General features: G+C 48.7%; 1 protein-coding gene across 2 annotated transcripts in view; it reads right to left on the bottom strand.

Moving 5' to 3' along the window:
• LOC146784008 (2'-5'-oligoadenylate synthase 1-like) overlaps nucleotides 1-22,470 on the bottom strand; it is an 84,315-nt gene extending 61,845 nt beyond the window's left edge. Inside the window, exon 1 of one of the 2 annotated variants that reach the window (XM_085636035.1) lies at nucleotides 21,486-22,470. In XM_085636035.1, coding sequence (XP_085492161.1) covers nucleotides 21,486-21,698 — 213 coding nt within the window. In that variant the 5' untranslated portion in view covers nucleotides 21,699-22,470. Of the gene's footprint in view, nucleotides 1-17,645; nucleotides 20,128-21,485 lie in introns of those variants that run through there. The other variant, XM_085636036.1, reaches the window with a different exon arrangement.
• Nucleotides 22,471-23,004: the final 534 nt, after the last annotated feature.

The raw sequence follows: 23,004 nt of genomic DNA, 5'->3' as shown, positions 1-23,004 counted from the left end.
AATTCAAAAGGTCTTGACTGATGCCATACCTAAAAATAGCAATTAGCCACTTAGCCTTGTACACCACTCTCATTTTCACTTGCACCTCTTGTATGCATACAATGCAAAGGGCATTGCATTCTGTGCAAAGCTGTGCATTTTTAGCTATGCTCTTCAAGTAAAAATATAAGTAATATTTTGCACAATTTTCAAAAGTAATGTACAGCAATCTTCAGGGGCTAATAATCCCATAATCCAACTTTGCAATTTACTAAGGCCCTGAGGATAAGTTAGGCTTGAGTTTTCAGACCGCTGCGCAAATCCGTGTTTGTACAGGGGTCAGAATTCCGAGGCGCGCTGGTTTACCACACCGAGTGTTTACTGAGTGTGTTAAAGTGTTATCCTGTTAATTTTCGGCAGGTCAAAGCTGCCCGAATTTAACAGGGAAAAAACATATGGTATTTCCAGTGACATGCAGATTTTGTGCCTTGATCACCAAATTCCATGTTAATTCCCAAAAACTCAGAATAGGTGCAGTACATTGCAGTTGAAAACTTCCAAACCCTAGAGAGCTGGATTTCATCAGCTCCAATAAATAATACCTTCCCTCCATTGCACTCGTAATCATGGCCTAATTTTATTTTGCAAAAGAGGGTTGAAAATGCCTCAGCGTGTATGCATGTATGTTTGTAGTATTTGTGTAAAGTGGACCTGGTCAAATGGCAGCAGAAGGTTGTAAAGGGTTAAAGGCAAGCATACAATCAAAAAGTGATAGGAGAGGAAGCTAGGTTCTGGTAGTAGAAGTTTACGGATACATCATTTTGCTGCGGTCTTTAAAGCTTTAAAGAGCCGCATTTTCAACTTTTTTCCTAAATTGTCAACGCGCTGGTATAAATCAGCCATCCCTCTCAACAGGTAGTATTTTTTAAATATTGTGCCCATTGTTGTACAGTGGTCGGTATTCCTGCTTAATGCTTGCCATGGCACAATATGTGTAATGCTTGGAATTTTTAAAACGTGTGCTACTTTTGCCTGAGGCCTCAACATGTAAGACTGGTGTAACCTTTCTGTATCAATCATCCATGTACTCACTTGTTCAATCATTCATCCATGTGTAGTCACCATTTTGTATCTGTGCCATCGGTCACTCATCCAGTTATTCATTCATGCACCAACTACACCTGCCAACAATGCACACGACCACACACATAAACCTATGAACCACTTTTACTTACAATATATATGGCTAAGCCTACCAGCTTTAGTACTACTTGTTTGAAATTCTGTAATTATCTGGAGTATGAAGACCCTGTCTTTACATCCCAAACGCCCAAAACCAGCTCTAAATCTCTTCATGGGCCATAATTCTTACTGCTTTCTACATTTTTTCGTAATGCCGGCGCAATCTAGGTCTTTGGACAAAACTAATCTAAATACTCAAATTCTTCGACAGTTGCAATAACCCTGTCCGATTAACCAAAGCTGCAGTTAATCTTGGGGTTTAGTGGGGGCATGCTTTTCGCCAGCGGTTAGATGGCTGCACTTTAGGCGAGCTCTGTCTCTATATGCGAAATAACAACTTTTCACCCTCCTTGGTCTCCCTTGTTCTTCCTTGTGCTATAGGATTGATTACTTATTGAATAGTCCCCTCACGTGATTTGCCTGTTGAGACATTGTGTATTGTTGCCATATATTACCCAGTCTCAATTGGGTACACGGGTTTACTCCTGTTATTGTTTGCCTTTCTTCAACCCAGGCAGCTGCTGTTGCCATAAAACTATGCCTGCCGGAGCCTTGCGGGACGCTATCTTGCCCAGGATCACACTGCGGCCTACCTGACGTGGATGGACTGCGCCTCTCGTCTAGGAGGCGGCCGGTGTGATCTTTGGACCCTTCGACCGATCGCCTCGGAGGGGGGGTGACCCTGCCTGTAGGCGCCGTCACGGCAAGGACACAGCTACATGCAGCTTGGGGCCCGGCTGGGTCTCGGCTCTCGTGATGGAGAGGCTGGTGTGGTGTGTGAGAGCCTGTGGCCTGGCCCCGGCCCTGCCCCAAGAGAACAGCTTGCCGCAGGAGGATTCGGCGGTGCTGCGGGAGAGACCCTCCGCGATCGTGACACGGCCCACAGATAGATGGGTAAGGAGCTGAGGTGTGGAGGGAGGCGAACACCTGCACACTTGCGGGCTGTCTTGGCTGTGTCTCTTGGACTCTTTGGGCCTGTCCCCCCCCACCCCACAATCCACTGTCGCTATGGTTGCCTCCACCTGGCCTGGCGGCGGCTGGCTCAGGCCTCCTGCCCTGCCGCCGCCCCGTTGGATCTAGCTGGCACCGGTCCGGACACTGGACTCTTGGTGTTTATCGTTGCTGCCAACATTGGGGCTCTGGAGGGCCCTTGCAGATGCCGCCCTGGTCCATGACTTGACCTAGACCCCTGTCTGTGGCCTCCATCTACCCTGTGGGGGGGCTCCAACTGTGGTGTGGAGAATGTGCTGACCCCCTCTGCTTGGTGGCACACCAGGATGCATCCACTGCCCGCCTGAGCACACAGGGCTGAACGTGCACCACTCCTGCCCCCCCCCCGGCACTACTCACTTGACGGTTGCTGATCGTGTTGGTGATCAGGCCAAACAGACACACTAATCCCACGCTTGCCTGACGCAGACACGCACCGTCTTCATCACTGCTTTTAGTGTGGGGCCAGGATCCCTGGCAGGCCGCTGGTGATGGGGAAGGCCGATGCAAAACAATCCAGGCTTTCATTTGAGGGCCCCAGGGCGGGCAAGGCAAAAGGATCACCTCAGGAGGCTGGTGAGCAGGCCACACAGACAGAGGCATCAGAAGTTCAGGACCACAGCTTACGCTCTCTGCTCCTCGAGGTGAGATCTAGCTTGAAAACCATTGACTCTAAAATCGATAATCTCACCTCCCATCTAGACCAGGTCAAACAATGGGTTGACACTCACAATGCCCGCATCACGCAACTAGAGGCAAGGGTCTCGGACGCAGACGACACCGGAGCGGAGAACAGGCAGCGGCTCCTGAAAATGGACAAGGTGCTGGAAATTATCCGTGCAAAAAATGAAGACCTTGAATCCTGCTCCTGCAGGAACAATATATGCATTGTGGGACTTCCGGAACCCACCACCATTAACAAAATGGAAACCTACCTAGAATCATTGTTGCATGAACTGTTCGGCGAGGCCCTGTCAGACCTTTTCATCGTTGAGCGGGCGAACAGATCAATGGGCCCGTGGGCCCCCTGGAACCTCCGCAAGGCCAATAATAGCTCGCCAACTGAACTACAGCGACTCAATACTCCAGAAGGCAAGAGAGGTGGAGGAGGTCAGGCATCAAGGTAACACATTATCCTTCTACCCTGAGTTTACATTAACTGTGCAAGCTGCCCGTAGATACTTTCTCCCAACTAAACGCATACTTCAGCAACTTCACATCACATATGCGCTCATGTACCCTGCTAAGCTGCGCATAAACTCTGGAAACAAACCCCGTTACTTCACCGACCCCAAGGCTGCCCTAGCGTTTGCAAAGTAATTGCAAAAATCGCTCCCCCGAGATAGTCAGTTGCCCACTGAAGAAAGCCATGCAAGCGACAATGACTGAACTTGTTCAGGATAGGTAGCGGCTATGGTGTGACCCTATTGGAAATAGGCCATCATTGATCGTGTTCAATTGCAAATCTCCTCATTGCATTCCTGCTCTTTCTAACTGTTGTGATTTATCATTCTCATTGTTCCCCCTTGTTGCGACCTGCCGAAATCGGTCACCCTGCCTCACAGCACAGGATGCCTGGTTGAGCCCACGCACCCAATTGGGATAAGTCTTATAATATGTTGATACCCCCCAAGTTGGGGTTCCCTGGGTGGGGGGAGGTCCGATTCTGAACCATGTTGGGGGTTTGGAGGGGGGAATGTTTCTGAAACGGGTGCTGCTGCAGATTCTCATCCCAAGGCTATGTTTCAGAATTGCACACGTTCAAATACAATTTCAACCGTGATGGCATTAGATTGCACTGTTATTGCATTTTATGTTGCACCAAGGTTTGATAACAGGATGGATAACCACAGGTATGTACTTATGCCCAAACTAGAAACAACTCGATGACTGAGATAACATTTATGACGTGGAACATTAGAGGCATGAATGAATTTTGCAAAGCACGCCTCATACACACATATCTGACGTCTGTGAGACTCACCTGACAGCCCATAACACCGCCAGACTCCGATCGAAACATTTGGGTGACACTCACTCTTCCTTTTATTCAAATTACGCAAGGGGAGTCAGATTCTATTTAGAAAAGGTTTGTCATGGCGGCTACGCGCAAACCCTTATAGGCACTGAGGGGAGATATGTGGTCCTCACGGGCACCCTCTATGCCCAACCTTTGATTCTGGCAGCAGTTTATGGCCTGAACACATACAACCCAGACTTTTACACTTAAACCGCTCAGGTACGCGCGTACTTCATCCACAGGCCACTGCCACACTTCATACCATTATACAGGATAATTGCTTAGTTGATAGCTGGAGGCATAGCCACCTAGACAAGCGCCAGGGCACCTGCATTTCTAATACGCACAGTTCTTGGTCCCGCATTGACCTGTGGATAGTCACTCAGGACATACTGGATTGGACCACCTCCACCTCCACTACACACTTAGCAAACACCCTATCGGATCATTCACCGGAGAGCCTGGCTATCCCCTCAGTGCATGTTTGCTTGGCGCCTTACCCCCCACACACTTCTGGATGCCGTGTTTAGAGAAGAGCTCCATGGAGCCATTGTGGAATTCTTTGAACTAAACACCGGCTCGGTGGACTCTCCATCCACTCTCTGGGAGACCTTTAAAGTGGTGGTCAGGGGAGAATGCATTGGGAGACAAGCAGGTGTACTCAGATCTATTAGGGGCACCTTGGAGAGGCTGGAAACGGAACTCAGGCAACTTGACCAAAGCTATTTTAGTAACCCCTTCCCCGCTACGTTAGCAGACATACGCTTAAAGATGACTGAATATCAGGCTGACCGCGAGGTCACACACCTTGGTCGTGAAGGGCAGGTGCGCCGCTATGGTGAGGGAGACCGCCCTGGAAGACCTCCTCCTACATAACAGAATTACATGACAAAACTGCTGGCAGAATCACTTCCCCCAAGATATAATTGACAGAATATCCACATTCTATGCTAACTCATATACCGACGGGGCTGAGACACCTTCGGATGTCTTCGAACAATATTTTGACACTATTGAGCTACTATGGCTCAGCAATGCACATTGTGACGAACCCTTCACCTCTTAGGAGATCGTGCAAGTGATCTTGAGTCTTCCCGGGGATCAGGCGCCCGGATCAGACTGGCTGACGGCCGCCTTCTATAAAGAATGCGCGCCTCTCCTCATTCCTCATCTTGCTGAAATGTATAATGAGTCTTTCACGATCGGCCAATTCCCTGCCACTGTTCGCGAGGCAGTGATCACTCTTCTCCTCAAACCTGATAAACCACGCTAGCGAGCCATCATGATGGTCGCAGAGTAGGCAAGCTCCGCCGAGCCCGTTTGTATAATCCTGAATTTATCCTGCTCCCTCAGAGATAATGTATCGCCACGGTGTCAGCAGCATTCCCGAACTTCTGGCTGATCCTGCGATGACAACTGCGGTCATTATCCTCCGCTCTGGGGTGAAGATCGTCCAGGCGCGACGCTGACGGTTCAGGCGGTGGGGCTGGAGGAGGGCTCCTGGTGACGTCACTCCGCTCAGAACTCGTCCGGAGTCTACGCGAGGCCCCAGCTCCACTGAAGCATACATGCCATCGGCGGGAGAGTTGGCTGCAGCGGGACGGTGGGTGGTGCGATCGGGGGTTATATACCGGCCCCCCACTCTCCCCCCCGGCTAGCTGGTTCCGTTGGAGTGTTGCCGTCTCGCTGGTGGCGAGCATTGTGCCGATTCCTTGGAACGCTGGGTGGGGGCCTGCCTCCGGATCGCCGCCCCCGTTCTCCTCTTTGCCACACTGAGGGCTGCCCTGTCCCGCAGCGGCTGCATTGTCATTGGTGTGGGGCGGTGGACGGACCCCCGAGCCCAGATTCCGTCTTCATCTACTGGACGGAGGGACGCCACTTGGGAGACCCAGGGTTCCGCACGGGCACCGTGTGGACGGACGGCCACGTAGGTGGCGCAGTGGGGACCCTCCATCCTGCTGAGTCAGCCCGCTTCTGCCTCTGCATCCATCGGCCGTCGTGTCGGACCGCAGTGGTGCTGTGCAGGAGCTACTACGGAGGCTGCCTTGTGCTGTTGATCTGCTAGTGGGGCTGCAGCTGCGATTGGGGATTGACGCTCCGGCTGCCGGGGGCTCTGGCCTGCAGGTCCGCTTGCTCGGCCCGACGCTCTACTTCCTGTGGCCCCGTGGGTTGCAGACATGCAGGGGACCCAGTGCGGTCCCACTGACGCTTAGGGGTGAAGGCGGTGGTGATTGCCTCGCTGTGGCTTGGGAGTGGCCGGTTTCCAACCGTGTCACCCGTGCTTGAAGATAAATGGGCCAGCGCCCCACCTGAAGCAGACACTACCCGGATTGCCCCTCAGACCTGCCTGCCATTGTGGTAAATAATTTTCCTTTACCTGGACATAATTTGATACAGAAACATAATTAAATAGCTCAGTAAAATGAGAGGCAGAATCCGTGGTATTAGAGGTTCGGAATGGGCTTTATTCCAATAATCGATTATAATCGGTTGCTCCAAGTTCCATCACCACGGAGGTTCAGGAAGTGAAGTACATACTTTATTGACATGAAGTAACCTTTATAGTACATACATTACAATGAAGCGAATGCAATAGGCGTAACAATTGATAAGGAAAGTGACGATTTGTCTGCGTAACCAAAAATGGGTGTAATAAGGAGTAAAAAGGAACATAATTGGTTATGATGTCACCTATAGGTGGATCTATAAGATAATACTTGGCATAGATGCGCGCGCAGCAGTATGACGTGTGATTGACGTGCAACTAGGGGGTGAAGGGGACTTGACATTTAGCTCTACATGTGGAGACAAAAAGTCTGGGGGGTCAAGTCAACCTAATCCCAAATCATATCTAACATCCTATGTTTAAAGAACTATGTTATCCATAAAAGAAGGACTCTCGGACAGAATCTATTCTATACTGACTGTGCGTGCGTGTACAAGCGTCTAAGTGTCTACACTAAATGCGAGGGGGTAGAAATATTCCATGGTAACAGGGCTATGAATTACTTGCGTGAGGACAGAGAAGCCGAGCCTTTTGCTTGGTAACTGGAAGAATGTTTACTTAAACTACTAGGCAGGAATGCATCGGCTGAGGGGGAAGCAGATAATTCGAAGGCGAAATACAGTTCTTGGCAGAGAATAGGCTGATGTCAGGCTTCGTGAGCCGCGCAGAGAATGAGACAAAGTTCATGGTCACAGATGCAGGCTCGAACTGGAGTTTTCAGAGGCAGAAAGCAAGAGGAGTTTGATGACAGAATCTGGGCCTACTTGCCTGGACTGTAAAATGGCATAAGTGAACCATATAAAGCCGGTGGCCTTTCATATTTAGGAATGGAATATCCGGCCTATTCATGGCGGATCTGACAGAGGGCATGTTGACGGTGGACGCACATATATTTGCGTCTTCATAATTGGAACTGGAGGGAACATACATGTACTTGTGACATGCACATAGAACCGTTGGGGTCCAAGATAGGGGACATAACTGACCAGAAAAATCCATATTTCCACACCATATCGGGCAGTATATACCAGATTGGATTGAACCCTCTGTATTCATTTCTCCTTCGACCGTCTCGCAAGCACCATGACGAGAGACAAATTGCAGGGGAACACAGCAAGACAGCCCATGATTGACTGCTATACTGGAACGACCACGCAGGCGGCGGACCAGGGGAGCGCCCAGGGCGGACCGCCAGACAATGCAACACTTCTGGCGGCAATAACACAGTGCGGGACAACCCTTGAGACCAAGATAGGTGAGGTGGGTTTGGAAGTCCTACTTCTCCGCCAAGATCTCCGAAATGTGGCGGAGCGCATCACAGTTTCCGAGACCAGAGTCTCCGAAGTTGAGGACTCCGTAACTACTTTAAAGAAAAAGGTGGCGTCCCTTGAAACGATATCTAGAACCTTGGCCTCATGCGTCGAGGATGCAGAGGGGAGGGCTCGGCGAAGCAATCTCGCTTTGTGGGCTTTCCAGAAAGCTGCAAAGGTGGCAACACGGAGCAGTTCTTAACTACCTGGCTGACTAGCTGGCTGCCGCCTGACTCCATGTCCAATTGTTTCATCGTGGAACGCGCCCGTAGGGCCCTTCTACAGAAACCTCCTCCAGGTGCCCAGCCACGTCCCATTATTGCAAGATCCTAAATTACCATGACAGAGACACTATCCTGAAACAGGCCCGACTCAAGGACTTTAACAATGCCCGCATTCTCATTTTCCCAGATTACACAAGACTGGTCCAACAACAACGACAATCTTTTGCGGCAGCCAAGGCATGCCTCCGTAGCCTACAGATACAGTTCGCCCTCCTGTATCCTGCCAGATTGAGAGTGATCTATCAGGCCCGCACATTATTCTTTGATTCTCCAGAGGAGGTGTTTGCCTGGACGGATGAGACCGTGAAGTTGCGCCCCAATCTACCCTCCAGATTGGACTCGGACTCCTCCTCTGGGGATCCAACGCTCACATCTACTAAACCCAAGAATAAATCGTCCAGGAGATCCCGATCCCGTCGCCGCTCATAGTCCCATGGCGGCACTAGCAGAACGGCATCCACTTCCAGCTCGGGACACACATCGTGAGTACTTTGGCCTTATCCTGCTGGTGGCGCTGGGGCTGCTTCTCGGAGGCCACCCTATACCCATGGGGGGAACCCCCTCCTGTGACTTAGCTTTGTTCTATGTGACGCATCCTGGCCCAGCTTTACCACCTGGGAGCATGGATTGAACTCACTTGTACATGTCGGGTAGAGACTTTGAGTTTATATTGCTGCTGACCGTTTTCAGATTTTGTCTTACAATTGCAATGTTATCTTTGATGGGGCTTGGACTGGGCTCCACCTATGTTTGACCCTCAGTGGTCCAGGGACGGGCACACAGTTCCGGATGGGCTCTTGGGGATCCATTGGCGTCGAGGTGCCCCATTGGGACCCTCGTATCCTACTCACCGCGATAGATAGTTCAATGGTTCTGAGGTATTGGGGTGGGGGGTGGAGGGTTGTTCGTGGGTGGAGGGCTTGCATTTTGTATTTGCATATTGTTTCGCTATTGTTATGCTTTTTATCTGTGCACTGATCACTCACCGTTTTCTGAGCCATGCTCATATTACTCTACTGCCTATGGGCTCTGCACCCCTGCTGCCTAGATGCCACTGCGGTACCGGGGTCCCTCGCCGGTCACTCCGGAGAACGCACCTAGCCTATATGACACCTATACATATCTCACCCAATGCCATGCCCATAACCTAAGACAGACGGACTCCGTATACTCAGCTGGAATGTGCGGGGAGCACTTGATACATTCAAACGGGGTGCCATTCTCCGACAAGCCAAGCGCGACGGCACAGACATATTGATGCTACAGGAAACACATTTATTAGGCTCAAAAACCCCTTGTATTCTCCGCTACGGGTTTGCGCAAGTCTTCCATTCCGGCTTTACTAGGGGCTCCAGAGGCGTGGGTATCCTTATTCATAAGCGCGTTCCTTGCGTACACTCCAAATCCTGGGTGGATACGCAGGGCAGATACATTGTCATTCAAGGGTCCATTTTTGGGGACCAGGTGGTTTTGGGCTGCTTGTATGCTCCTCCCCCGCTTTCCTGGTCTCTGACAGAACGTCTCCTAGCCCTTTGGCTGGAGATACCCCCTGGCGTAACGGTCGTTGGGGGTGATTGGAATGATGTCATGAATGTGACCCAAGACCGCTGGAGACAGGGGGGCCTGCCTATGCCCTGCTCGGTCACCAAACTTAGTTCTTTGGTGGCGGGAATGGGCTGGTCAGATACGTGGCGCGTGATGCATGGTGTGGAACAGGGCTATACCTACTTTTCTTCTGTCCTTCTCGCGCCTGGATTATTTATTTGTCCCTATAGGAGCTATGGGCAGAGTATCTGAGGTAGATATCCTTCCAAGAGGCCTTTCGGACCATTCCTCCGTTGCCCTAACGCTAAATCTTGGCCCTACGCGGCCGCCCTTTAGATGGCGCCTTTCTACCTGGAACCTTCAAGATGAACAGTACAGAGATCATCTAGACCGAGCCTTAGACCAATATCTGTAGCTAAACGTGGAGTCTGTGGAGGTAGCTGAGCCTCTCTGGGAAGCCCTGAAGTCCACAATACGTGGTGTGGACATTTCATATTGCTCTGCCGCGCGCCGGGCCCGGAAAGAAGAAATGTTGAGGTCCGAGGCCCGCTTGGTTACCCTGGAACAGGCCAGTAGGGGGGAGCAGGGTGCACCGGCGCGCCATCAGCTGACTCTCGCGAGACAGATGCATGCTGATCCCTTAATGGAGGAGGCGAGTCTGGTGTGGCTGGCGACCCATAGTAGAATATGTCAATGGGGGGACAAATCCAGCAAATTGCTTCATCGGATGTGTCAGGGAGCTATACACCCCCTGACTCTCCTTGCAGTGGTGGGCCCTGATGGTGGCCCTCTGCGTGACCCCCAGGCCATCGCCGAAAGTTTTGCATGCTATTATGCAACACTCTACACCCCGCACGAAGTACTCGCGGTAGAGCAGATCCACCACTTCATAGATGCTCTTCCGCCTCAGTGCTTCCCTACCGCGGCCCAATATTGCCCTCTCACCGTGGAGGAACTGGGGGTGGCCCTACACGGACTCAACCCCGGTAAAGCACCGGGTCCTAATGGCTACCCATGCAAATTTTATAAACGATATTTTACGAAACTGGGCCCCCACTTCCTGAACACAGTCGAAGAGGCGAGAGATCTTGGCCGCCTTCGGCGGGAATGGTGCCATGCAGAGATAGTGGTCTTTCCAAAACCGGGGCGACCCTCCGATCAGCACACGTCATATCGCCCTATTTCGCTACTCAACATAGAAGCCACAATACTGGCCAAAGCCTTGGCCAATAGACTCTCCCCCTATATAACCCAGGTGGTCCACCCAGACCAGGCGGGCTTTATGCCCCACCGTGCAACGCGGCACAACATTCGTCGTGCACATATTGCCGTAGATGCCTTTCGGAGGCTTGATGTGTCTTGCGCACTCCTCCTTGTGGACATGGACCGTGCCTTTGATTCTCTCAGCTGGCCATATCTATTTGCACTCCTTGACCGACTAAACCTCGGCCCGCGGTTCCTATCATACCTGAAGCTACTGTATACCAAGATTACAGCATCCGTCCGCATTGCTGGGTCGATCTCGACCACATTCCAGGTGGGCAGGGGGGGCTTGACAGGGGTGCCCGCTGTCACCGTTCCTTTTTGCCTTGGCCATGGAACCCTTGGCGGCATGGGTGAGAATGGACGCCATGGTTACGGGATTTGAGTGGGCACATGGACACTCGGACCGTATAGCCCTTTATGCCGACAACGTTCTTTTCTTCCTCACAGATGTTAACAGGACTGGCCCCCGATTACTCCGCATCATGGAGATCTTCGGGGAGACCTCGGACCTCTATATGAATCACTCCAAATCCACACTGTGGACCAGGGGCCCACAGATAATCCTCTGTTCCTGGGCTTCTGCAATACAGGTGACTACAGTCGGCTTGAGGTACTTTGGGGTGTTCCTAGCAGACTCGGCAAACGTCTCATGGGACCATAATATCCTCCCGACATGGACGCGTATTTGAGATGAACTTAAAACCTGGTCCCATATGCCCTTGTCGCGTCCAGGTAGATCCGCCATTTTTAAAATGGTGTCCTTACCGCGGTTATTGTACCAACTGCGGAATTATCCGTTCCGTATCCCACCTGCGTGGTTACGCCAGGCTAACTCGGCCCTGAGTCAATTCCTATGGGCCTGGAAAACTCCTCGAGTGGCGCTACGTACTTGTTTTCAGTCGACATACAGCGGCAGGCTAGCCACATCGGATATCTTGTCTTACTATATGGCCTCATATTTGTTTATCCTAAATGAGTGGTGGTACAGGGACTGTTCAGACCCGGCCTACCTGCTGGAGCGCAGACTCATGGGAAACCACTCCATATATACTATTCTCTATTCCTCCCCGATGCGTTGAGTCCTTCCGTCAGCTACCGGTATGGTGTTCCAAGTGTGGAAGCAGGCATTGTGGAAGATAGGATGGTGGGGCAGACTGACAAAAGAGACTCCGTTGTGGGCGAACGGAGGTTTGCCTCAGCCGGCTGGCCTGGCGGGCTTCCATCATTGGGATGCTATAGGAATCTCGACCCTCGGAGACGTTATGCGAGGTGTGACTCTTAAGTCTTTCCGTCAACTCCAACAGGAGTTCTCAATGCCCAAGACTCAATTTTATAAATTCCTACAGTTTCGACACGCCCTTCTTCCCAACATCGCTAGCCTAGAATCCCTCCCTGAATTTAGCCCCATCGAAGCTAAACTCTTCATGGGAGACCTGCATGATCATAACATTTCCAAAATCTATCAATCTTTGGTGACAAATAGCCACATTAGATAAACTTCGGGGGACCTGGGAGGAGGACCTTGGACCTCTGGAGAGTGAGGATTGGACGGAAGCACTTTATCCCGCTAGGGAGGCAGCAATAGCTATGCGCTTCTGCCTGATCCAGTTTAACTACTTGCATCGAATATATTACACTCGGGTGAGACTATGGAGGGCTGGCCTAATAGCCTCCCCACTCTGTCGCCGCTGCTCTCGGGAGAACGGTACCCTGTTCCACAAGGTATAGCAGTGCGATGTGATTGTACGATTCTGGAGGAGAGTGTTGGCCTGCTTCTCTGAAGTCTTGGGATGGGATCTCCCTTTCTCACCTAAATTAGTACTATTGCATATCTTGGAGGGCATAGGGGGCAACATATACAACCGACACTTATTGCTCCTGGGTCTTACCTTGGCTAAAAGAGACATAGCGCGCAGCTGGAAGGCGACCACTTCACCACCGATAATGGCCTGGAAGAATGGGTTAGATTTTAATATGGGGTTGGAACTCCCTGTGTTTCAAACCCGAGGATGCCCTCAAAAACATGCGAAGATCTGGAAACGATGGGCGGAGTATAGGAGTCTCTCCTTAGAACCTGATGTGGCCGCGACTGAGATCTATGGCAGTTAGGATGATCCCATACGATACAGGCTTTATTTGTGCGGACCTGCCTGCTCCCGCCACAGGATTAACTGTGATTATCGATGGGAGGTGGAGTATCAGCAGTGCACAGGGGGGGGAGGGGGTTAGTTGTAAATTTAATAGTTCTTGCTTTTTTTCTCTTTCAAGATTATTCATGTAATACATTGTATAAATGTCAGCATATTGATTATGCTATATATGTAGCAGTACGTCTCTGGGTTACAGAGCACTGCAAGATCTTTATTGTTTGACGCAATAAAATTTGTTTAAAAAAAAGAAAACTTGATAAACCACCTGAGTCAAGTGACTCGTATCGCCCACTATCATTAATTAATACCGATAACAAGATTTATGCAAAAATATTATATCATGTCTCTTATTGCCCGCCAGAACCAATCCAGTTTTATCCCAGGTCATGCCACATCACATAATTTGCGCACCACTTTCTCCATTATGCATCAGATAAATCCCGACCTGCTGGCGGTGGCAACCTGTTGGACGCCACCAAGGCATTTGATTCTTTACAATGGCCTTTTCTCTTTGCCCTGCTTAACCGCTTGGGATTCAGCCCAGCCTTCATAAGCAAAGTCAAGTTGCTATACACACTACCCGCAGCACGCATCCGTATAAATGGACAAATCACCGAGCCAATACGCATCACTAGAGGCACCAGGCAGGGCTGTCACCCATGCTCTTTGCCATAGCAATGGAGCCACTTGCTGCATGGCTGCGACAACAACATACGCAGCGCGGCATTGAGTTTTCGTCCCGCGACTTTGTGACTTCCATGTATGCAGATGATGTGGCACTCTACATTCGTGAACCCCAAGAAAACCTGGCCCCCATGACCAGAGAGGTCATTAGGTTTGGAGGCTACTCTGGCATACAAGTCAACTGGGCGAAATCCATCCTATTTCCTTTAACGGGCGTGACCCGTCACTTTACTACAGAATACCCAATAAAGTGGGCCGCTGGCCCGACCAAATACCTGGGCATCTGGTTAACTAGGGAAGTGGAAGAGTTGTGGAGAATGAACTATGGCACGACTATGGACTGGCTGGAATCCAAAATCCTCAATTGGAAAAATCTTCCACTCTCCCTGGCGGGACATATCGCAATCACCAAAATGGTGATCCTGCCCAAGTTCCTCTACTTGTTTTTAAATATTCCGCTGCCGCTCACATCTCACTTCTTCAAGAGACTGCACTCCAATATGATTATGCTTTTAAGGGCAGGTCGCCAACCGTGCATTGCATACGAAACACTTACACTACCTCTCTAATAATGCGGCGGGATGTCCGCCCCTAACTTTAAACTTTATGCATACTCCGCCCCGGCCAGTTTCCTTCATTTTTGGCTACAACCCACGCCGTTCCAGCCGCACGTTGCAGTCTAAACCGATCTCGCTTCACTGTTGCCGCTTCAAACAACACTTTTCTTATCATACACAGCCCTGAGGGGCCAAATAGACACTGTAGAATGTCTACGCTGGGCCGGGGAGGGGATTCGCAGACACACAGGTGCCAAGACCTTACACGCCCCGGCGATGCAGTTGGCCAATAATCCCTCCTGCCCACCACTGCAGACTAGTCGCATGGCACGACGCGCCGCAAAAAAAAAAGTTTAAAGAGCAGTGATATAAGCCACGCCCAGTTGCCCAAGGGCACCCTTAGACTTAAATTCTGCCTAGTGCTTTTGTGTGTTATCTTCAGTGAGTGGGGGCGCTGTGGAGCGAGGGGGTGGAGGTGAAATGTTGGAGAACTATTAGAATTGGTGGCATAATGCAAAACAAGCACTGGCAAAGGCAATAGGCCTCACCTATGTGAGAGCTGTTGGATTTGTAAATGTTTTAGCCATGTTTTAGAGCAGTGTGGGCCTTGTGCAGCATGGCTAATTGTTATTTAAGAAAGGGGAAAATAAGGTATTTAAAGCGGGAATGTAAAAAAAAGAGTGGTCATAGTTTACGTTTTTTTAAATAACTGGCTAAAAGACATTGGAAAAGCCAATAGCTCTCACATAGGCAAGACCTGTTGGCTGTACCAATGCTTATTTTTTCTGCTTTCCCTATTGTCTCTCTCCTTCTCTCTCACTGGCACCTTTATATGGATTGATTAGTTTATGGGTGTGAAGATGTCAAATGTGCAAGGTTCAACTACAACTAATAGTATCTCCAGCCACGGCCCGTGCAGGTAAGAGCGGTGGGGCTGGCGAGGATTCGACAGACGACCACGAGGGAAAACTCAATAAATTAATTTTCCCTCGTGGTCGTCTGTCGAAATCCCCCCCACTTGGCCCCACCGTTCTTACCTGCATGGACCGCGGCTGAGTATCTCTGTTTCCTGACAGCCCTGTGGGGTGAGCTCTATGAGAGTGTTTATGCTCGCCTGATGATTACTGTACCCTACACTATTGTATAATTGGCAGATTTAAACATACAAATGGTAAACAGATTAATCTATATCAAATCAGCATTAAGAAAAGTTATCACAAATGATACATCAAAGCACTATCTAAAGGAACAAAACAAACCTACTTATTGACCTAAAGAAAACTGCAAAACCCTTTAGGTGGGATGAAAAAACTGTGTGTGTGGGGGGTCTTTCAAGGGGGCGTGGCCTATGTATTTAATGGCTAGCTTAAAAACAACTACGATAAGACCCTGTGCTTAGCATAGTGTGCCGCCCGACTGGGTTTGCTGTTTCTGTCATTGCATCTAGATATATATTACAATACATAACATTATACCTACAACAAGCCAGGACTATTGGCTTTGACAATGGTTGTTAGTTGCATAAGGTTAATAAGCAACAACTATGGCTTTGTTGTATATAATATTGAAAATGCTTGAGTTCTGAAATGATGAGACTATGAAACAACTATAATGAGTCTCTTTGAAGTTACATCAAAGTCAGTGAATATTCGTGCTGCTGCAGTTAAGATTTTTTTTTCACCCTGAGGGTGAGGGCATGGAGAGCCAGATAGCGACCTGTCTCAGCACCTGCTTTTTTAGAATTGCTCCCCCTGCCCACTTAAAGCCCTGTGCAAAACTATTCTGCATGTAGGCTAACCAAAGCAACTGTTTAGAGGGCTGGGAACGAGCATTAATGACCAACAGATAGGCTTAGCTAGAAAAACGAGTTGTCAAGGATGGGGCTCCCCAGTTGTTGACTCCTGGAGTGGAGTTCAGTGGTGACGAGGAAATGAGGATTCGGAAGCTGTCCTTTTTGTGCCCCAAAACGCTATTTTTTAAATTCCCACATTGGGAGATTTCAGTATCTCTCCCCAAACTACCAGTCTTCAAAGAGCTTACGAGGAATGCCCGTGCCCACCCCCTTCCTCCCTTGAATAACTCAAGAACAGTATGGTCAGAGCGTTCACACAACGCACCGCTAGAAATACAGCAGAAATACTTGGGCCGGTGGGGTGGGGCTCACCTTGCAGACTATATGGCCCAGATTATTTATCGCACTTTATAAATAAGGATACCTCGGGGTACGGTGCGATAAAGTGGCACATATTGTGAGTTGAGGGAATAACATGGTTATCAGATGCGTTAAATACCTACCAACTCATAATTCTGACCAATGCGTAAACAGGGATTACGCATGGGCCAAAATATAATGGCCGCAGTGCTTAATTTGTGCGGGTGGTTTCCGGCAATTTCCAGGCAACAATAAAGATGTCAAGATAACTCTCTGATTAATGTTCTTTCTGGAGAGCATGGAAGTTGTGTCTAATTGAGTTTTTGACTCCTCATTGGGTTGTGCAGAGGGTTAATATGCCTACTGTAAATAACATGTACCATGCAGATCAAAAGGGCACATAATGTAAATAGGTTAGTGGGTTACTGCTTTTAATTAGGTGAGTGGGTAACTGCTTTTCTAAGAGACGTCCTTTTGTTACAGTTTATAAATTAAAATTCCTAATATAGAACAGTGAATTATTAACTGTCCTCAAAGAACTGCATGCACACTGCAAAGTATAGTTTAGAGAGCATAGATTAGGATGTTGCAAAAAGGGTTAATTTGCTTTGAAATAAATTCTTATTATTAAAGAGAACTCCCAATTGTGGTGTTCCATTTTCAATTCAGAGGTGGTGCTTCTCCAGACCAAGCCGTCTTAAACTATACTGCCTACCAGTATGGATGAGGTCACTCCAACACCTTGTAGTCCTCTGGGCCTGGTTTATGTAATATTTCCTATACCTGATTTACATGGGTATGATTGATTGTGGGTGGAGGAAGTAAGTGGAGCAGGAAAGTGGGTGTGGCCTCCTACAAACATTTGAGCACCTGGACTTCATATTTTACAAATTAAGCACTGAATGGCCGACTATAATCAGGCTTTGGAGGTATTCCCTTCCCTGTGGGAGGAGGACTCACCTTCACCACTTTGTGCACCTTCGTGGTCTCGAAGCAGTTCTCTTTCAGGAATGTCGCGATCCTGTCGATGACGTCTCGCACCTGGGTGTTGAAGGTCTCGTTGGGCTGCAGGCAGCGCTCGATCCAGGCGTCCAGCTTGTTCGCCGGGGTCTGGTAAAGCTCCGGAATCTCCGTGAGTTGCGCCTGCAGCACTGGCGCCTGATTCCACGCCATCTCCGCTGCTGCAGACCCGCGCAGTCTCTTCAAGCTCTGTCTGTCAGTGGCAGCTGTCTCTCACTGGCGACTGAGTCTGTCACTTTCAATTCTGACAGGATATTTTGTGTCAGGCTCTCTCTGGCGACAGCCTCGTAACAGTCTCCTTCAGGCTCTTTAAACCAAGGTCTGTCAGGATTTCTCTCATATGACGCCTCTGTCAGTCTCTGAAGACAGGGCCTGTTACTCTCTGATGGTGTCTGATAGGGTCTGTCAATCTCTCTGGTGAAAGGGTTCGTCAGTCTTTCTGAGTCACTATCTGTCACCCTCTCTCTGGTGAAACCCTCAGCCAGGCTAGCTATAGTGACCTGGCCTGTTATTTTTTATTGTGATAGGGTCAGTCAGTCTCTCTGGTGAAAGTGTCTGTATGTCTCTGTCTGTCATAGGGGTTGTCACTCCCTCTGGCTCTGCCGGGTTCTCTCAGGTGTCTGAGGTTTTTTGTAGTGACTGCATCTACTGAGCGTTGTTAGGTGCAAAAGCAGCTAGCCTGCCTCACATTAAAGGATGTCTAACGACTTACGTTCGCTCTGGGACAGAAGTTCTCTCTAGTGACAGGGTCTCACAAACTCACTCCCTTGAAAAGATATCTCGGGCTCTCTGGTGAGAGGGTCTCTCAGTCTCTCCCTAGTGATAGGGTCTCCAACGTCGTTTTTGGTGACAGGCTCTCTCAGACGCTCTGCTGTCAGACTCTTCCCCGGGACTGTTCCTATTGTGAAGCGCTCTGACACCTTCGGGTAAAGTCCGCGCTATATAAACACGCAATAAATAAATAAAATAAATAAAACAAGAGCTCCGAAGCTCTCTCTGGTTGCAGGTGGTTGGTGCGGTGGGATGCTCTATCAGGCTGTCTCTCAAGATGAGATTCGTCAGTGCTGGCTTTTGAAGCTCGCGGCTAGCCACGCCCCTCAGGGATTGGCTCGGTAAACGCAGCTCTTAAGGTGGACCAGTGAGATGACATATTTGCAAGGAGCACCGACACACACCCAAGAAAAGAACAAACTGGTCGAAATCAAGCTAATATAGGGAGTCTTATTAAAATAAGACTAAAGCAAACAAAAGGAAGTGTATTAGGTAACCCAAAACTGGCGCAAGGGGGCATATAATACTGTTTACAGCCAAAAATGTTGTGGTGTGCCCCTACTGTGACTGCACTTTAACAATCAGGGAGTGGACTGGGCGAGTCCATGCGTCCCATGTGACTTACACTTGTTTACAGATTCACAGGGAAATAATACGATCTCCGTGTTCTCTGCTGGAGAAACGAAACTGAAAGTTGGAGGGACGCAGGAATATGGGCGCTTGCTCGAGAATAGAAACTGAGCAGGAGGAAACCCACTGTGACAGAAAGTGCGCCAGGTGTGACGCTGCTCAAAAGCTGCAAGCCCCCCACAGTCAGCATTTATGTGTTTATTTTCACTAGTCGAGTTTTACACTTAATGTGTAATAGCTGCAAGCTTTTTAGATTGCATTTGTGGGTCATTTGCATGGTTTCAGTGTATTTATTTATGGGCAAAGGTCTACTACCAACTGTGTGACACTCAGTGATACAATCTGTGGGTAATAGAATGTTACAATAATTACTTGCACGTTAACAGTGCCTCCTAGTCGCAGAGTTTTAAAATACTGACGTCAACATTCACAGTGCTTCTAGCTGCAGGCTTGGACCTTGTAGCACTATAAAGAAGTCACTAGTCCCCACTGCGCCAACCAGGATTCAATTCGGTTTCTCTCTGAGTACATATACACAGACATCTACAGTATTTACATTAAACAACTGACGTTTTATTACATAAACAAGCACTGGCAAAGTCAATCGGTCTGGTCTTTCACACAGCTCCAGTAACTGAAGTAATTATTAGATGCCCTTCTCGAGTCAGGAGAAACTGCGTAAAGTCTTTAACAAGACTTTAGCACTTCAGAACTTCACTAGATGGCCCTCCCAAGTCAGAGGCAACTGCTTAACAAGTCTGTCATAAAGCTGTAATAACATGTGTTGTTTTTAAATGCCCCTCTTGACTAGATTGTAACTGCTTCAAATGTCCTCCACTAAGTTGAAGGGATGTGGGTTCGACTTTAAATGTCTTGCTTACTATGGAACACTTGTAGAGGCAACCTAGTACATATAGGTACTAGCAATCCCTCACGTCAAGTGCTTTCTACCCTATTGTTGAGAAACTGTTATTTAGAGTGGTACCGTACTTATGTCCCAGTAAAACGCCCATTGCCTTTTCCTATGGTCTGTGGGAGGAACAAGTAAAATGCAAGCCAATACATAAAAATATTTGGTGAAGAGCATATATATATATATATATATATATATATATATATATATATATATATATATATATATATGGATGTATTTTCCACTGGAAGTGTTTTTTCATTTGCCAATAACTTTGGCGTTGTTTGATGAATCTTCGCAAAATGTTCAAAACTAATTTGCCAGTCACTTCAGCTGCTGTCTTGAACATTTCGTGGTGTTCTGTCAAGGGGGTTGAGAAAAAGGGGGGGGGGGGGTCCGAAAACACATGTTCCCATGTTAATTTCCATAGGAAACTTTAGACATGGCTACAGCCCAAACTGCTGAATGGAAATACACCAAATTTGGCAGAAAGGTAGCTGTTGGTCAAGAAAGCTCCCTTTTTGTTAAATGCTGTAAATCTGTTTAGTAGTTGCAGAGAAATTGAAAGGTTTTTCAGATATACAACTGGGAACGCAAAGGATCCACGACCCCATCCGATCTCATGCCTGAGATCTGATTGGCTGCCAACACTTCAAAACAGGACGTGTTGGCAGCCATCTTGTGACTCGTTTCAAATGTGTCACAAGAAAAACCGTAAATAAAAAAATAAAGGGGGCAGGGTAGAAACATCCTGTCCCCCTAGGCCTCTGGGGGGGGGGGGGGGGAGGAGGTGCCAAAGGGAGAGCATGGGAGTTGTGTCTAGTTGAGGTTTTGACTCCTCATTGGGTTGTGCAGAGGGTTAATATGCCTGCTGTAAATAACACGTACCATGCAGATCAAAAGGGCACATAATGTAAATAGGTTAGTGGGTTAATGCTTTTAATTAGGTGAGTGGGTTACTGCTTTTCTAAGAGACGTCCTTTTGTTACAGTTTATAAATTAAAATTACTAATATAGAACAGTGAATTATTAACTGTCCTCAAAGAACTGCATGCACACTGCAAAGTATAGTTTAGAGCATAAATTAGGATGTTGCAAAAAGGGTTAATTTGGTTTGAAATCAATTCTTATTATTAAAGAGAACTTCCAATTGTGGTGTTCCATTTTCAATTCAGAGGTGGTGCTTCTCCAGACCAAGCCGTCTTAAACTATACTGCCTACCAGTATGGATGACGTCACTCCAACACCTTGTAGTCCTCTGGGCCTGGTTTATGGAATATTTCCTATACCTGATTTACATGGGTATGATTGATTGTGGGTGGAGGAAGTAAGTGGAGCAGGAAAGTGGGTGTGGCCTTTTAAAAACATTTGAGCACCTGGACTTCATATTTTACAAATTAAGCACTGAATGGCCGACTGTTATCAGGCTTTGGAGGTATTCCCTTCCCTGTGGGAGGAGGACTCACCTTCACCACTTTGTGCACCTTCGTGGTCTTGAAGCAGTTCTCTTTCAGGAATGTCGCGATCCTGTCGATGGCGTCTCGCACCTGGGAGTTGAAGGTCTCGTTGGGCTGCAGGCAGCGCTCGATCCAGGCGTCCAGCTTGTTCGCCGGGGTCTGGTAAAGCTCCGGAATCTCCGTGAGTTGCGCCTGCAGCACTGGCGCCTGATTCCACGCCATCTCCGCTGCTGCAGACCCGCGCAGTCTCTTCAAGCTCTGTCTGTCAGTGGCAGCTGTCCAAGGCTCTCACTGGCGACTGAGTCTGTCACTTTCAATTCTGACAGGATATTTTGTGTCAGGCTCTCTCTGGCGACAGCCTCGTAACAGTCTCCTTCAGGCTCTTTAAACCAAGGTCTGTCAGGATTTCTCTCATATGACGCCTCTGTCAGTCTCTGAAGACAGGGCCTGTTACTCTCTGATGGTGACTGATAGGGTCTGTCAATCTCTCTGGTGAAAGTGTCTGTATGTCTCTGTCTGTCATAGGGGTTGTCACTCCCTCAGGCTCTGCCGGGTTCTCTCAGGAGTCTGAGGATTTTTGTAGTGACCGCATCTACTGAGCGCTGTTAGGTGCAAAAGCGGCTAGCCTGCCTCACATTAAAGGATGTCTAACGACTTACGTTCGCTCTGTGACAGAAGTTCTCTCTAGTGACAGGGTCTCACAAACTCACTCCCTTGAAAAGATATCTCGGGCTCTCTGGTGAGAGGGTCTCTCAGTCTCTCCCTAGTGATAGGGTCTCCAACGTCGTTTTTGGTGACAGGCTCTCTCAGACGCTCTGCTGTCAGACTCTTCCCCGGGACTGTTCCTATTGTGAAGCGCTCTGACACCTTCGGGTAAAGTCCGCGCTATATAAACACGCAATAAATAAATAAAATAAATAAAACGAGATCTCCGAAGTTCTCTCTGGTTACAGGTGGTTGGTGCGGTTGGATGCTCTATCAGGCTGTCTCTCAAGATGAGATTCGTCAGTGCTGGCTTTTGAAGCTCGCGGCTAGCCACGCCCCTCAGGGATTGGCTCGGTAAACGCAGCTCTTAAGGTGGACCAGTGAGATGACATATTTGCAAGGAGCACCGACACACACCCAAGAAAAGAACAAACTGGTCGAAATCAAGCTAATATAGGGAGTCTTATTAAAATAGGACTAAAGCAAACAAAAGGAAGTGTATTAGTATTAGGTAACCCAAAACTGGCGCAAGGGGGCAAATAATACAGTTTACAGCCAAAAATGTTGTGGTGTGCCCCTACTGTGACTGTACTTTAACAATCAGGGAGTGGACTGGGCGAGTCCATGCGTCCCAGGTGATTCACAGGGAAATAATACGATCTCCGTGTTCTCTGCTGGAGAAACGAAACTGAAAGTTGGAGGGAGGCAGGAATATGGGCGCTTGCTCGAGAATAGAAACTGAGCAGGAGGAAACCCACTGTGACAGAAAGTGCGCCAGGTGTGACGCTGCTCGAAAGCTGCAAGCCCCCCACAGTCAGCATTT

The sequence above is a fragment of the Triturus cristatus genome, chromosome 11 (genome assembly GCF_964204655.1).
Source record: "Triturus cristatus chromosome 11, aTriCri1.1, whole genome shotgun sequence".
NCBI lineage: Eukaryota > Metazoa > Chordata > Amphibia > Caudata > Salamandridae > Triturus > Triturus cristatus.
Note: the sequence above shows the minus strand (reverse complement) of the source record. Positions and strands in the feature narration are given on the sequence as shown.